Genomic DNA, 15,121 nt, shown 5'->3' on the forward strand with positions numbered 1-15,121 from the left:
CAGAGGAAGAGAGTGAGGGCGAGGTCACAGAGAGGCTTAACATGATACAGCTCAGACTTGCACTGTAAAATAGATTTTAACTTCTGTCCCCCTTATCAGTGCCAGCATTAAGCTCCCTTAATCACCACTGATAAGAAATGAGATATTGTTTTCAATGACTGGACATTGCTATTATACATTATACTTATAGATAGATGCATTATGTACACTTCCATTATGTGGGAGCACAGTGATGTCGGTGTGTAGTCCCCACATTATCAGTTTGATTGTATAGTCCATACAGTCCACTGACTCTAGACTGTAAAGTGGTTGTTTACAATGACATGTTTTATATGACTACTGTAATCATACCGGAAGAGATTTTAGACCTGCACACTGTAAAAAATAAAAAAAAGTTTAAAAAAGAAGGAATAATCCAAAACTGAGGCTTGAATGCAAAATAAATATGTTTATAAAAACATCATGGTGCCCAGAAAACAATCTATTCCAGTATACTTATTTTCATTCCTAGGCACCTGGAACAGACACTATTCACTAGTAAAGATCTTCAAAGAGTGCAGATGGCCTCTTATCATTACTGAAATCACACAGAATATTTTAACTCCCACTTTAAAATGTAGTCCCTACAGTAGTATTTATTTATTAGTCAAGTATTTGTTTTACAGAGAAAGTACTTGACAATGTTTTTAGTACATGTTTGCTTGGTACTTTCTGGTGGTACAGAATGTGGCTTTGTTTATAGCGACTCACTTGTTGCGGACAATATTGCTTGCTGTTCTGTGAAATTAAATCTGGAGAATACGATGTGTAGACATGATTTAAACATCAACTACCCAGCCTGTTGCATTTACTGAAGAAGCACACTGCTGCAAACCCTATACTGATGGTACTTTTTACTCTGGCCTCTTTCTCTTCATCTCCTCTTCCCTTATTTACTCTCCTGCCTTGTCTTTTAAATATAATCAAATATAATCAGATACTAGTGTTTCTCCTCCCTCACTCACATCCTCTCTCCCTCTCTCACTCACTGTCTCCCTCTCTCACTCACTGTCTCCCTCTCTCACTCACTGTCTCCCTCTCTCACTCACTGTCTCCCCTCTCACTCGCTGTCTCCCTATCTCACTCGCTGTCTCCCTCTCTCACTCTGTTTCCCTCTCTCACTCACTGTCTCCCTCCCTCTCTCACTCACTGTCTCCCTCTCTCACTCTCTGTCTCCCTCCCTCTCTCTCTCTGTCTCCCTCCCTCTCACTCACTGTCTCCCTCCCCTCTCACTCACTGTCTCCCTCTCTCACTCACTGTCTCCCTCCCTCTCACTCACTGTCTCCCTCCCTCTCTCTCTCTGTCTCCCTCTCTCACTCACTGTCTCCCTCTCTCACTCACTGTCTCCCTCTCTCACTCGCTGTCTCCCTCTCTCACTCGCTGTCTCCCTCTCTCACTCTGTTTCCCTCTCTCACTCACTGTCTCCCTCCCTCTCTCTCTCTGTCTCCCTCTCTCACTCACTGTCTCCCTCCCTCTCACTCACTGTCTCCCTCCCTCTCTCACTCACTGTCTCCCTCTCTCTCTCTCTGTCTCCCTCTCTCACTCACTGTCTCCCTCCCTCTCTCTCACTGTCTCCCTCTCTCACTCACTGTCTCCCTCTCTCACTCACTGTCTCACTGTCTCCCTCCCTCTCTCTCTCTGTCTCCCTCTCTCACTCACTGTCTCCCTCTCTCACTCTGTTTCCCTCTCTCACTCACTGTCTCCCTCTCTCACTCACTGTCTCCCTCCCTCTCTCTCTCTGTCTCCCTCTCTCACTCACTGTCTCCCTCTCTCACTCACTGTCTCCCTCCCTCTCTCTCTCTGTCTCCCTCTCTCACTCACTGTCTCCCTCCCTCTCTCTCTCTGTCTCCCTCTCTCACTCACTGTCTCCCTCTCTCACTCACTGTCTCCCTCCCTCTCTCTCTCTGTCTCCCTCTCTCACTCACTGTCTCCCTCTCTCACTCACTGTCCCTCCCTCTCTCTCTCTCTGTCTCCCTCTCCCACTCACTGTCTCCCTCTCTCACTATCCTGTCTCCCTCCCTCTCTCTCTCTGTCTCCCTCTCTCACTCACTGTCTCCCTCCCTCTCTCTCTCTGTCTCCCTCTCTCACTCACTGTCTCCCTCCCTCTCACTCACTGTCTCCCTCCCTCTCTCACTCACTGTCTCCCCTCTCTCTCTCTCTCTGTCTCCCTCTCTCACTCACTGTCTCCCTCCCTCTCTCTCACTGTCTCCCTCTCTCACTCACTGTCTCCCTCTCTCACTCACTGTCTCCCTCCCTCTCTCTCTCTGTCTCCCTCTCTCACTCACTGTCTCCCTCTCTCACTCACTGTCTCCCTCTCTCACTCGCTGTCTCCCTCTCTCACTCTGTTTCCCTCTCTCACTCACTGTCTCCCTCCCTCTCTCACTCACTGTCTCCCTCCCTCTCTCTCTCTGTCTCCCTCTCTCACTCACTGTCTCCCTCCCTCTCACTCTCTGTCTCCCTCTCTCACTCACTGTCTCCCTCCCCCTCTCTCTCTGTCTCCCTCTCTCACTCACTGTCTCCCTCTCTCACTCACTGTCTCCCTCCCTCTCACTCGCTGTCTCCCTCTCTCACTCACTGTCTCCCTCTCTCTCTCTCTGTCTCCCTCTCTCACTCACTGTCTCCCTCTCTCACTCACTGTCTCCCTCTCTCACTCGCTGTCTCCATCTCTCACTCGCTGTCTCCCTCTCTCACTCTGTTTCCCTCTCTCACTCACTGTCTCCCTCTCTCACTCACTGTCTCCCTCCCTCTCTCTCTCTGTCTCCCTCTCTCACTCACTGTCTCCCCTCTCACTCACTGTCTCCCTCCCTCTCTCTCTCTGTCTCACCTCCCTCTCTCACTCACTGTCTCCCTCTCTCACTCACTGTCTCCCTCCCTCTCTCTCTCTGTCTCCCTCTCTCACTCACTGTCTCCCTCTCTCACTCACTGTCTCCCTCCCTCTCTCTCTCTGTCTCCCTCTCTCACTCACTGTCTCCCTCTCACTCACTGTCTCCCTCCCTCTCTCTCTCTGTCTCCCTCTCTCACTCACTGTCTCCCTCTCTCACTCACTGTCTCCCTCCCTCTCTCTCTCTGTCTCCCTCTCTCACTCACTGTCTCCCTCTCTCACTCACTGTCTCCCTCCCTCTCTCTCTCTGTCTCCCTCTCTCACTCACTGTCTCCCTCTCTCACTCACTGTCTCCCTCCCTCTCTCTCTCTGTCTCCCTCTCTCACTCACTGTCTCCCTCTCTCACTCACTGTCTCCCTCCCTCTCTCTCTCTGTCTCCCTCTCTCACTCACTGTCTCCCTCCCTCTCACTCGCTGTCTCCCTCTCTCACTCTGTTTCCCTTTCTCTCCTGCCGTTCTTACAGGGTTGACTGACAACTACTTCTTAACATACCCTCTCTCCCCCTTTCTCCTCTCTTTCTCACTATCCTGCCTCGTCTTTCCTCCCTCCCTCACTCTTTCCTTCCTTCTTACAGGAATGACTGGCAACTACCTCCTAACTAACCCTCTGCTCCGAGCCCACGACCCTAACAACCCCTATAACAACCTGCTGGCTGAGACGGTGGTGTGCAACGCCCCCTCCCCTCCGGCATTTCACCCACCAGGTGCATGGTGACCTCTAACCTTTCTCCCTATGTTGATCTGTCTTTCTCTGTGTCTGAAATGGAACCATATTCCCTGTGTGGTGTGTTACCTTGATAAGTTTGACTCTAGTCAAAATGAGTGCACTATATAGGGAATAGGGTGCCTTGTGGACACACTTTGTTTTGTTTTAGTGTGTGTTTGAAACTAATTGTAATAGCAGTTGTTTGTGGGGTTGTGGCCCCTACACAGCATGTGTTGAGAAGTCTTGCTGTCGATTGTAGGGTTGCCCTTCCTCTCCTCTCATTACCACAGATCTTTATTTCAATGTTATCTAGTATACAAGCTGTGCTTTGTAACACCCAACTAGATGCGGTTGAGAAAGGTCAGTGCTATCTTATCAAGACTACTCCAACAGTCATTTATTGGAAATCAGATGCATTTATTCCGTTTGTATATTATATCTTATTATTTACCATTCTCCTCCTACACCTGTTGATGCTACATGTATAGCAGGTTCAATGGCATTATAAAAAAAAGAATGTCTTGACTACAAACCCTGATCCCCGTTTTGATTTGAATTTTGTCAGTGTCTGTGTAGCGTGAACCAGATACGCTCTCTATCAGACTAAAGGAGGAAGCCCAATAAAAAACACAGGAGTACAAGACGCAGTGCAGGCTGAATTATACCCCTCAGATATGCAGAGGCATTTGATGATGAAAGAGGAGAGGATGGAAGGAAAGGAAGCAGCACCAGGATGAATGTGTGGAGGGAGAGAAGAAGGGAAACTGTAGTTGTTCGCTCGGATTTGGCAGGTCTCCAATTTCGCTCGCTTCACACTGAGAACACTTAAGGCAAATCATCTGCCTTTTTCTCTGGAGGTTGGAAAGAGTTCGGAACCTACCATGAACAGATTGTCACAGAAATCAGACATTTCATGATATCGTTGCTATTTCATTACAATCAATATACCAACGACCATAATCAAAACACCACAAATGTATCTAGAATCTGCAAATAGCCCCACGCCACGTGCAAAGCAAACAATGCTTTTGAGACATTAAAATTCACAGTCATCATAGGTAATTACAGTATAAGATAACTTATTCTAGTTGAGCGGTGGTAATAAATTAACAGTGACAGAGTCTAATTAACAGGTTATTGTATGCGTCAGTGTGATCATCCCATGACCTGCCAAAGCACATCATCAGCCCTCTGTACAGGCCTGGCTGAATCATGGAAATACATGAAAGACACAGCCAATCAAAAGGGAGATAGTCCACATACCTGCATCCTCAAACACAACAGATACTATTATTAATGACTAACAGTTGAAAGACATGAAACACTTAGGAATGGACCTCAATAGATGTTGACTGGTTTGGGTGTAACTTCCTAACAGACAGATGTCAAGTAGTGTTATATGTGGCGATGGGGGGGATGTATACAGTTACAGATCAGGAAATTATTTTTGACGATATGTTGCATCGTATCATTTTGACAATATCGCAGTATTATTTTTGTGCTACTTGGCTGTACCTGCAGCAGAACTGATCAGAACGTGTTTGCTCATGTCTCTCTGGTCCCTCTGCAGCAGACATATGGGGAGGAATATGTTTGGAACATCGATTCGCAATGAAATTGCAGTATGAAATTGCAATACATATAGAATCGTGAGAATCGCAATACATATCGTATCGGCACCTAAGTGTCGTGATAATATCGTATCGTGAAGTCCCTGGCAATTCCCAGGCCTAGGTATATAATGGTGAATCACCCAGCGATCGGTAAGCTGCTCTGACAGCTGACGCTTAAAGTTAGAGAGGGAGATGTAAGTCTCCAACTTCAGTGATTTTTGCAATTCGTTCCAGTCATTGGCAGCAGGGAACTGGGAGGAAAGGCGGCCAAAGTAGGTGTTGGCTTTGGGGATGACCAGTGAAATATACCTGCTGGAGCTCGTGCTACAGGTGGGTGTTGCTATGGTGACCAGTGAGCTGAGATAAGGCGGCACTTTACCTAGCAAAGACTTATAGATGACCTGGAGCCAGTGGGTTTGGCGACGAATATGTAGCGAGAGCCAGCCAACGAGAGCATACAGGTCGCAGTGGTGGGTAGTATATGGGGCTTTGGTGACAAAACGGATGGCACTATGATAGACTGCATCCAATTTGCTGAGTAGAGTGTTGGAGCCTTTTTTGTCAATTACATCGCCGAAGTCAAGGATCGGTAGGATGGTCAGTTTTACGAGGGTATGTTTGGCAGCATGAGGGAAGGAGGCTTTGTTGCGAAATAGGAAGCCGATTCTAGATTTAATTTTGGATTGGAGATGCTTAATATGAGTCTGGAAGGAGAGTTTACAGTCTAGCCAGACACCTAGGTTTTTATAGTTGTCCACATATTCTAAGTCAGAACCGTCCAGAGTAGTGATGCTAGGCGCGCGGCAATCGGTTGAAGAGCATGCAATTCGTTTTACTAGCATTTACAGTGCCTTGCGAAAGTATTCGGCCCCCTTGAACTTTGCGACCTTTTGCCACATTTCAGGCTTCAAACATAAAGATATAAAACTGTATTTTTTTGTGAAGAATCAACAACAAGTGGGACACAATCATGAAGTGGAACGACATTTATTGGATATTTCAAACTTTTTTAACAAATCAAAAACTGAAAAATTGGGCGTGCAAAATTATTCAGCCCCCTTAAGTTAATACTTTGTAGCGCCACCTTTTGCTGCGATTACAGCTGTAAGTCGCTTGGGGTATGTCTCTATCAGTTTTGTACATCGAGAGACTGAAATTTTTTCCCATTCCTCCTTGCAAAACATCTCGAGCTCAGTGAGGTTGGATGCAGAGCATTTGTGAACAGCAGTTTTCAGTTCTTTCCACAGATTCTCGATTGGATTCAGGTCTGGACTTTGACTTGGCCATTCTAACACCTGGATATGTTTATTTTTGAACCATTCCATTGTAGATTTTGCTTTATGTTTTGGATCATTGTCTTGTTGGAAGACAAATCTCCGTCCCAGTCTCAGGTCTTTGGCAGACTCCATCAGGTTTTCTTCCAGAATGGTCCTGTATTTGGCTCCATCCATCTTCCCATCAATTTTAACCATCTTCCCTGTCCCTGCTGAAGAAAAGCAGGCCCAAACCATGATGCTGCCACCACCATGTTTGACAGTGGGGATGGTGTGTTCAGGGTGATGAGCTGTGTTGCTTTTACGCCAAACATAACGTTTTGCATTGTTGCCAAAAAGTTCAATTTTGGTTTCATCTGACCAGAGCACCTTCTTCCACATGTTTGGTGTGTCTCCCGGGTGGCTTGTGGCAAACTTTAAACGACACTTTTTATGGATATCTTTAAGAAATGGCTTTCTTCTTGCCACTCTTCCATAAAGGCCAGATTTGTGCAATATACGACTGATTGTTGTCCTATGGACAGAGTCTCCCACCTCAGCTGTAGATCTCTGCAGTTCATCCAGAGTGATCATGGGCCTCTTGGCTGCATCTCTGATCAGTCTTCTCCTTGTATGAGCTGAAAGTTTAGAGGGACGGCCAGGTCTTGGTAGATTTGCAGTGGTCTGATACTCCTTCCATTTCAATATTATCGCTTGCACAGTGCTCCTTGGGATGTTTAAAGCTGGGGAAATCTTTTTGTATCCAAATCCGGCTTTAAACTTCTTCACAACAGTATCTCGGACCTGCCTGGTGTGTTCCTTGTTCTTCATGATGCTCTCTGCGCTTTTAACGGACCTCTGAGACTATCACAGTGCAGGTGCATTTATACGGAGACTTGATTACACACAGGTGGATTGTATTTATCATCATTAGTCATTTAGGTCAACATTGGATCATTCAGAGATCCTCACTGAACTTCTGGAGAGAGTTTGCTGCACTGAAAGTAAAGGGGCTGAATAATTTTGCACGCCCAATTTTTCAGTTTTTGATTTGTTAAAAAAGTTTTAAATATCCAATAAATGTCGTTCCACTTCATGATTGTGTCCCACTTGTTGTTGATTCTTCACAAAAAAATACAGTTTTATATCTTTATGTTTGAAGCCTGAAATGTGGCAAAAGGTTGCAAAGTTCAAGGGGGCCGAATACTTTCGCAAGGCGCTGTAGGTCTGTAACAGTTTAGATCTAGTGTCTCCCCCTTTGAAGAGGGAATCTTTGGGAATCTCAGATGATATGAGAGGTTGAACAGACTAGTAATAGGGGTTGCAACAATGGCGGCAGATAATTTTAGGAAGAGAGGGTCCAGATTGTCTAGACCAGCTGATTAGTAGAGGTCCAGATTTTGCAGCTCTATCAGAACATCAGCTGTCTGGATTTGGGTGAAGGTTTTTCTACTCTTTTGCACACCAGCATTTCTACCAGCATTTCTACTTGCACATCCTCATCTGCACATCTATCACGCCAGTGTTAATTGCTAAATTGTAATTACTTCGCCACTATGGCCTATTTATTGCCTTACCTCCTTACTTCATTTGCACACACTGTATACAGATGTTTATATTGTGTTATTGACTGTACGTTTGTTTATTCCATGTGTAACTCTGTGTTGTTGTATGTGTCGCTTTGCTTTATCTTGGCCAGGTCGCAGTTGTAAATGAGAACTTGTTCTCAACTGGCCTACCTGGTTAAATAAAGGTGAAATAGAAAATAAATAAAAAGTGTGAAGTATTGTAGAGGCTCAAGTTGAAAATGTTAGCTTATTCCTAATGTGTTCTGCTGTAGTCGTTATAGATGATCCTCCCCATCCTGAAGGATCAACATGGCTTCTATGAAGTGTATTAATGCAAAGGTAATGCAGTGCAGATGTTCATTTGCTGCAGTAACGGTAGAGAGAACGTCTTGGGCGAATCTCCGTTGGAATCTTTCCCAGAATGCAGATGTCTGGCTCTGGCGGTGTCCAGTTAAATTCTGTTCACATCACTTACCCCTCTCCCTGTAGAATATCTGTCTGCGTTAAAATGACTGCCCGTGCTTAAACAAATGCAAATCCTGCAGTGGGGCTGTTTTCACGCTATTTCTGTCATTTTTTTTCGAACCCCCTTTTTTTGCCCTCACACTCCTCCCCCACCCCTCCCTCCCTGTTCCCTCCTTTCACTCTTTAAAAAAAATCTTTGATGTCTGTTTTTACACTCTTTTCTCCCTACTAAAGAGAGAAAGAGACGGTCCTTATCTCCACGGCAGTGTGTGTCACAGCCCAGCTCCAATTTTATTCCTCCATCTCACAGTCAGGTCTATTCAGACTCATTTAACTGAAATCTAAAACTTCAATCTCCCCCCTTTCGCGGAGCTTGAAGCGAGGCAGTCACTAACTGCCAAAATACGGCTCTTTTTTTCATCGTCTTCCCTTACTCATTTAGACTGATCCTCCTATTCCAAGTCTTCTTCATCTTCTGCCGACATTCTTCTAGCCAATCTTTGAGCTTCACAAGAGGTTATCAATGTGATCTATTGTGTACAAAGTATTTCCTTCCCATCTGGGAGAAGTAGATGGATAGAAACCTGTTAAATCAAATCATCCCTCAATCACATTCTAAGCAGAGAGAGAGAGATAGTAATGATATGATAGTGTACTTGCCATTTTAGACTGTAAAGAGGCTGTGATTGCTTGCTGCTGAAACCCCTCCACCTGCCAAGTCCTGGATTCAGTTGTTCTCAGGATTATTTCTCTAGAGCTTTCTCAAATGTTTCAAATTTTTTTCAGATGAATCTGTAAATTCGAGTTAAATCGTTAACTTTTGAAGGGGACCCAAATCTGAGCGGGGCCGACTGAATCCAGGCCTCCTTCTTCTTTTGTCTTATTTCAGTGATTTTCTTGTTTTTTTATGCCGCAATAAAAAGCATATGTTTTACTTTTTTTTGTTGCATATCAGCAGTTCTTAGGCCAGATAGCCTGAGCAGACACACTTGATGTGAGTGGTGGCAAAGTGAGTCATTGCACCGTGCCTGTGTCGTGGTTGTTTGTGTGTGTGTGTGTGGGGGGGGGGGGGGGCTGTGCTTGGGTGGCCCCAGTGGGTGAACAAGGTGGCCCTGCGTCTGTGTTCCACATTACTCCTTCTTTTTTCTTTTTTTTTACGGCTGGAATGAATGTTTTATTCATTGTCTCTTTTCTACCTCCACCTCCCCCACAGTATTTCTTTCTCTCATAACCTGTGCTATGATATGTTGATCTTGCTATGTTGTTGCTACCTGGCTAGCTACATTATCAGTGTGTTGTTGCTGGATGTGTAATGTTTCTTCTTTTTTTTTCCTTTCTCATTTGTCGAATATTGTTCAGGATAACTTCAGTATTGGCTATGATAATGTCAGACATGATGATGCAAAATGGAAACAGACATGATAGATAATGATTTCAAATTTGAACCTCTTGAACTGTATATTATGTATAAATATGAAAATTTGAACATAAAAATCGAGTTAGCAACTATTGAAAACACTTAACAGTGAAGTGTCCTGAGCAGTATCAAACTGTATTGTATTGATTTGTAATTTAATATTGATTTATAAATAGTGCTTTAGTGATATCTAATCCAGGTGTCGTACCTCTCGTTGCAGGGCAGCACTCTCTGACCCACAGCAAGGACATCAGTGCCATGGACACCCTCCCCCTCAACGGAAACTTTAACAACTGCTACTCCCTGCGTGACCATGACGATGACTATGAGGATGTTGTGGGCGGGGGTGTGGTCGGGGGTGTGGTCTGCGGCCCAGGGGACCTGGGGGGCCTCAGCCTGGACGACGCTGCCTTCGAGAAGATGATAATCTCTGAGCTGGTTCAAAACAACCTGAGGCCCCGCGGGCCCCCTAAGGGCCACAACCCCCACCGGGATAGCAGGGAGAGGGACAGGGACCGGGCCCCTCCCCAGACCAGGGTGACTGGGGACAGGGATAGGGATGGTGGGGGTGGAAGCGGCAGCGAGGATGATGCCATAGTGAACGACCGTGCTGAGGCTTCGTCCCCCCAGAGAGGTAGTATAGTCGGGGTAATTGGAGGAGGTCACCCTACCCTGGAGTTGCTGCTGCACCCCCACCATAAGGAGGCGTTAGAGGCCCCCCTCCTACCCCAGAGGACTCACTCCCTGCTCTACAGCGCCCACAAGGCCCCCAGGAGGGCTGTGGAGGGGCCTGGGGGCCACGGCTCAAAGACAGTGGGGGTGATGGAGGACGGGGACTCCCAGTACACCAGCATGCCCAACCTGAGAGACTCCCCCTCGGCCTCACCCTACCCCCCCGATGAAGCCGACGACCTGTCCCCTTCCCCCAGGAGTGAGGGGGAGGACCTGTACCATAAGAGCATGCCTGAGCTGGTCGATGGGCCCCAGCCCCTGTCTTACTACCACATACACCGGGGCACCAGCGATGGGTGCATTGTGCCCCCCAGCGCTGAGGACTGTGAACCTGAGGGACAGGGCCCCCAGGATGGACAGATGCAGCTCATTACCAGCCTCTGAGCAGGTGGATGGAGGAAGGAGAGGAAGCACCTCTCTGGTGTTTTTGCACAGGTTTGAACATATGTATGTGTGTGTGGGCTTTGGTTGATGTCAAGACTATTGCCAGCCCTCACCGGTCCTCCTCCTGGTCCTCCTCTGCACTCCCAATGACCCGTGAGAGCAAGAAGTGAAATGTTTGTGGCTGGTAGGCAGGAGATGGATGGCTTATTCACACATACACTCGGTCACATACAAATGTCCTTTGGACAAGAACTGCTCCGCTCTGCTGTGGGACTACAGAGAAGGAAATGCACAGACTACTCAATGTGTGAGAGAGTAGTCTGTCTGGCGCCATCCCTGTCCAGCTTGCATTTGTATTATATGGAAGAAGAAAAAAAATATGGTTTCAAACTCCAGGTTTAGAACTTTAGGAACACTGGGGAAGTCTTCCTGGAAGGGTTTCCAGTATGAGGATCTGTTGAGTCATTCCACTCCAGAACCTAGAGTCATTTCACTCCACATTGAGGAATGTCAAATGAAGAACCACTAATTCAGACTCAGGCATTATATTTTCTCTATTGCACATTTAACTGTTGTCAGAGTAACAGCTAAATAAAATATATTTTGCTGTACCACAGTGTAAAAAAAAAAGAGAAAAGAATAGAAATGTTGTGGCAACCAATTATACAACCTTTCAATGTTGAGGAGATTGTCCTCAAAACAGGTTGCTCAAACGGTGCAAATGTCTTTTTTCCTCTCACTTGACACGTTGTAGTATGTTTGAACATAAAATATATATACTTTTTTGAAAATCTCATAAGAAACAATACTCACATCTCCGCTTGTGAAGTGCATTTTGCTTTCATGAATGAAGAGTTTTGGCAGTAATATTTGTTGTTAACACCATGCCATGCACAGATTTGGAGTGAATTGGATCATTGTGTAATTTATTTTACTTGAAAGAAAATAAAAACATTTGTGTCAATGCGATATTTCAAGCATATTACGAGCATATTTCCGCCTTTGACATTAATTTATTAACAGAATTATTGAAAATTTGAAAAATAAAAATGTTTGGGCAGTGCGACTTTCAGCACGGTTTAGATTAAGTTCATTTATTTTGTAAGTGCCCATTGTCAGCTGATATAAAAATTCAACTCTTGTTTGATATCAAATAAATGTGAGATTTTTTCTTGTTTGCAATGGCTCACTGTTACTTTTCTTTCATGTCCAGACATGGAGCAAGATGAGAGCTAAGCTTCTGTTTAGACCTGTAGTCATGGAAATAAATGTCAACAGGAGAGTTATCTGATTGATCCTGCTCAATAACTTTCATTCAAATATTATTGCCTAGTAAGGTCTTCCAGCCCGTAGGTCCTGCTTGAAGCTGACCACCCAGCTGTTCTTAGTAGACAACGTACGTCTGCTCAGTTCTGCATTTAACTGTGACATACACTTCATTAGACCATGTGAGATGCCAATTCTCTGTCAGACGGAGTGAGAGAGAGGAGCGGGGGCCGTGGCCAAGGCAGGGCAGAGAGGAGCGGGGGCCGTGGCCAAGGCAGGGCAGAGAGGAGCGGGGGCCGTGGCCAAGGCAGGGCAGAGAGGAGCAGAGCTGCTAAGTCCACCATGGCTCCCTGCCGCGGTGTTTGAATGTCAGCCTCTCCGTTTACACAGAGCTATCCAGATCCAACAGGCCCCGGCCGGGAGACACTGAACCGGTCTGTTATATTATTTGGAAACTTGGCTGATGACCAGGGACCAGGACCATAAATACAGTACAAGCAGGCTCTCTCGGACTCGCAGTTCAGTTGGAAAGGAGTGGATCTTGTCTTGTCTTAAAAGGATACGTCAGGATTTCTCAAAAAACAACCCCTAAAGTCTTGGGAGAGAAGGGAGGCCCATATTTTTCATTCATCATTATTTTTGCCTGAGCTACGAACACATATAGAGGATTCTGACACAAAATTAACACCGTCACATCTTGGACCCTGTCATGTTGTTACTGGTGTTAGAAAGGGGGATTTGATTGTGTGCCACTGATTTAGATGTTTACGATAAAGCTACCTCTTAAAGGGATATTTCAGGATTTTTGGCAATGAAGCCCTTTATCTACTTCCCCAGAGTCAGATGAACTCGTGTATACCATTTGTATTTCTCTACGTGCGGTTTGAAGTTGCTTACTAGCGCATTTGGTAACTACCATTAGAGCAATGACACAAAGTCTATGGGTATCTGCTAACGTGCTAGCAGATACCCATAGACGTCCAGTCATTGTGCTAATGCTAGCTAGTTGGCTTGCGAAACTGCCTCTAACTTCCTTCATACTATATACAGAGACAGAAATGGTATCCACAAGTTCATCTGACTCTGGGGAAGTCGATAAAGGGCTTCATTGCCAAAATCCCGAAGTATCCCTTTAAGAGGTAGCTTTATCATAAACTGTTAAATCAGTGGCACACAATCAAATCCCCCTTTCTAACACCAATATCAACACGACAGGGTCCAAGATGTGACGGTGTCTATTTTGAGTCAGAATCCTCTGTGTTCGTAGCTCAGGCAAAAAACATAATGATGAATGAAAAATATGGACCTCCCTTCTCTCCCCAAGACTTTAGGTAATTTTGTTGTTGCATGATGCATATATATTGGTTCATTATCGCTAAGTAATCTGTCTGTTAAATTAGCTTTCTTGCCTTATCATCTTCAAGAGAAGTGCATTGTAATACCGTTCAATATACTGGTGATCATGTTCTTTCCCCATGATGAGTGGGAGGCGGGATAATACTATAATATACTCTTAGGAGGGGGAGGGGTTAGGGAGCAGCTTCATTCCCTATTGGAACACAGTCACATGCCATTAATAAAAGAACACGCACCCTCAATGTCACCATTCACCTTCCTAGCCATCAAGCTTTCCAACTGGGCATTACTTTGGGTTAGACTATGATACAGCATATCAATGATGACCCTATTCGTGTAGCAAATGAGAAGTTGTCGAAGTTTGGTAGAGATGAAAGTACTGGACTAATCAACCCATCTTTAATCTATAATCAGACAGTCCTGTAGCTGTGTCCACAGGGCCCGGTCACAAATGAAGGCACAATAAGCCGGAGTCCTAGCAGACATTACAGTGTTTTCATTTGTTTCTGTTTGATGTTGTTCCCGACGGTGATTTGGACCTTCCAAATACATCAAACAAGATGTTTCATTGAAACTCAGATCACAGACCCTGTATTCCAAAATGTGGTGTGTGTGTATGCATCTGCGTGTGCACCCTAAATGTGTTACAAAAAAAATCTGATTTTACCATTTCACCCTGGTTTTACTGGGGGGGGGGGACACACACAGATAAAACAGTCATATTAGACTGAAAAGGTGTTCTTGCGGACAAATGTTTATGTTAGTGGGGGATAGCAATCTTGAGCCAAAGCGGGAACTATGCATAATTACATTAGTACATCCACAAAGCAGAAGTATTATATTTCCTCAGGGCCCCTGTAAATGCACAGCTTACATTCCTCTACATTTCACTCTGCAGCAGAAAGATAAAGAACATCTGAATGTGGCTGTGCATCATTCCCACCCTGCCACCACCCTGCCACCACCCTGCCACCACACTGCCACGGCATTCTGCATCTGCTTGTGGCGTATTCTGCATTCCAACTTGCATATGTACAGGGGGTATTGGATTGGATTGGGGGTATTGGATTGTATTGTATTGGGCTATTGGATTTCATTGGGGGTTATTGGATTGTATTGGTGGTATTGGGCTATTGGATTGTATTGGGGCTATTGGATTGTATTGGGGGTAGTGGATTGTATTGGTGGTATTGGGCTATTGGATTGTATTGGGGCTATTGGATTGTATTGGGGGTAGTGGATTGTATTGGGACTATTGGATTGTATTGGGGCTATTGTATTGTATTAGGGGTATTGGATTGTATTGGGGCTATTGTATTGTATTAGGGGTATTGGATTGTATTGGGGCTATTGGATTGTATTAGGGGTATTGGATTGTATTGGGGCTATTGGATTGTATTAGGGGTATTGGATTGTATTGGGGCTATTGGATTGGCATTATT

At 45.2% G+C, this 15,121-nt stretch overlaps 1 protein-coding gene across 2 annotated transcripts in view; it reads left to right on the forward strand.

The window, feature by feature from the left end:
- LOC139398294 (adhesion G protein-coupled receptor L2-like) overlaps positions 1 to 11,694 on the forward strand; it is a 42,243-nt gene extending 30,549 nt beyond the window's left edge. Inside the window, exons 12-13 of one of the 2 annotated variants that reach the window (XM_071144349.1) lie at positions 3,495 to 3,623; positions 10,162 to 11,694. In XM_071144349.1, the coding sequence (XP_071000450.1) occupies positions 3,495 to 3,623; positions 10,162 to 11,057 (1,025 nt within the window). In that variant the 3' untranslated portion in view covers positions 11,058 to 11,694. The remainder of the gene's footprint in view (positions 1 to 3,494; positions 3,624 to 10,161) is intronic. The other variant, XM_071144350.1, reaches the window with a different exon arrangement.
- The last annotated feature ends 3,427 nt before the right edge of the window (positions 11,695 to 15,121 follow it).

This window comes from Oncorhynchus clarkii, unplaced genomic scaffold, assembly GCF_045791955.1.
Source record: "Oncorhynchus clarkii lewisi isolate Uvic-CL-2024 unplaced genomic scaffold, UVic_Ocla_1.0 unplaced_contig_12443_pilon_pilon, whole genome shotgun sequence".
Classification (NCBI taxonomy): domain Eukaryota; kingdom Metazoa; phylum Chordata; class Actinopteri; order Salmoniformes; family Salmonidae; genus Oncorhynchus; species Oncorhynchus clarkii.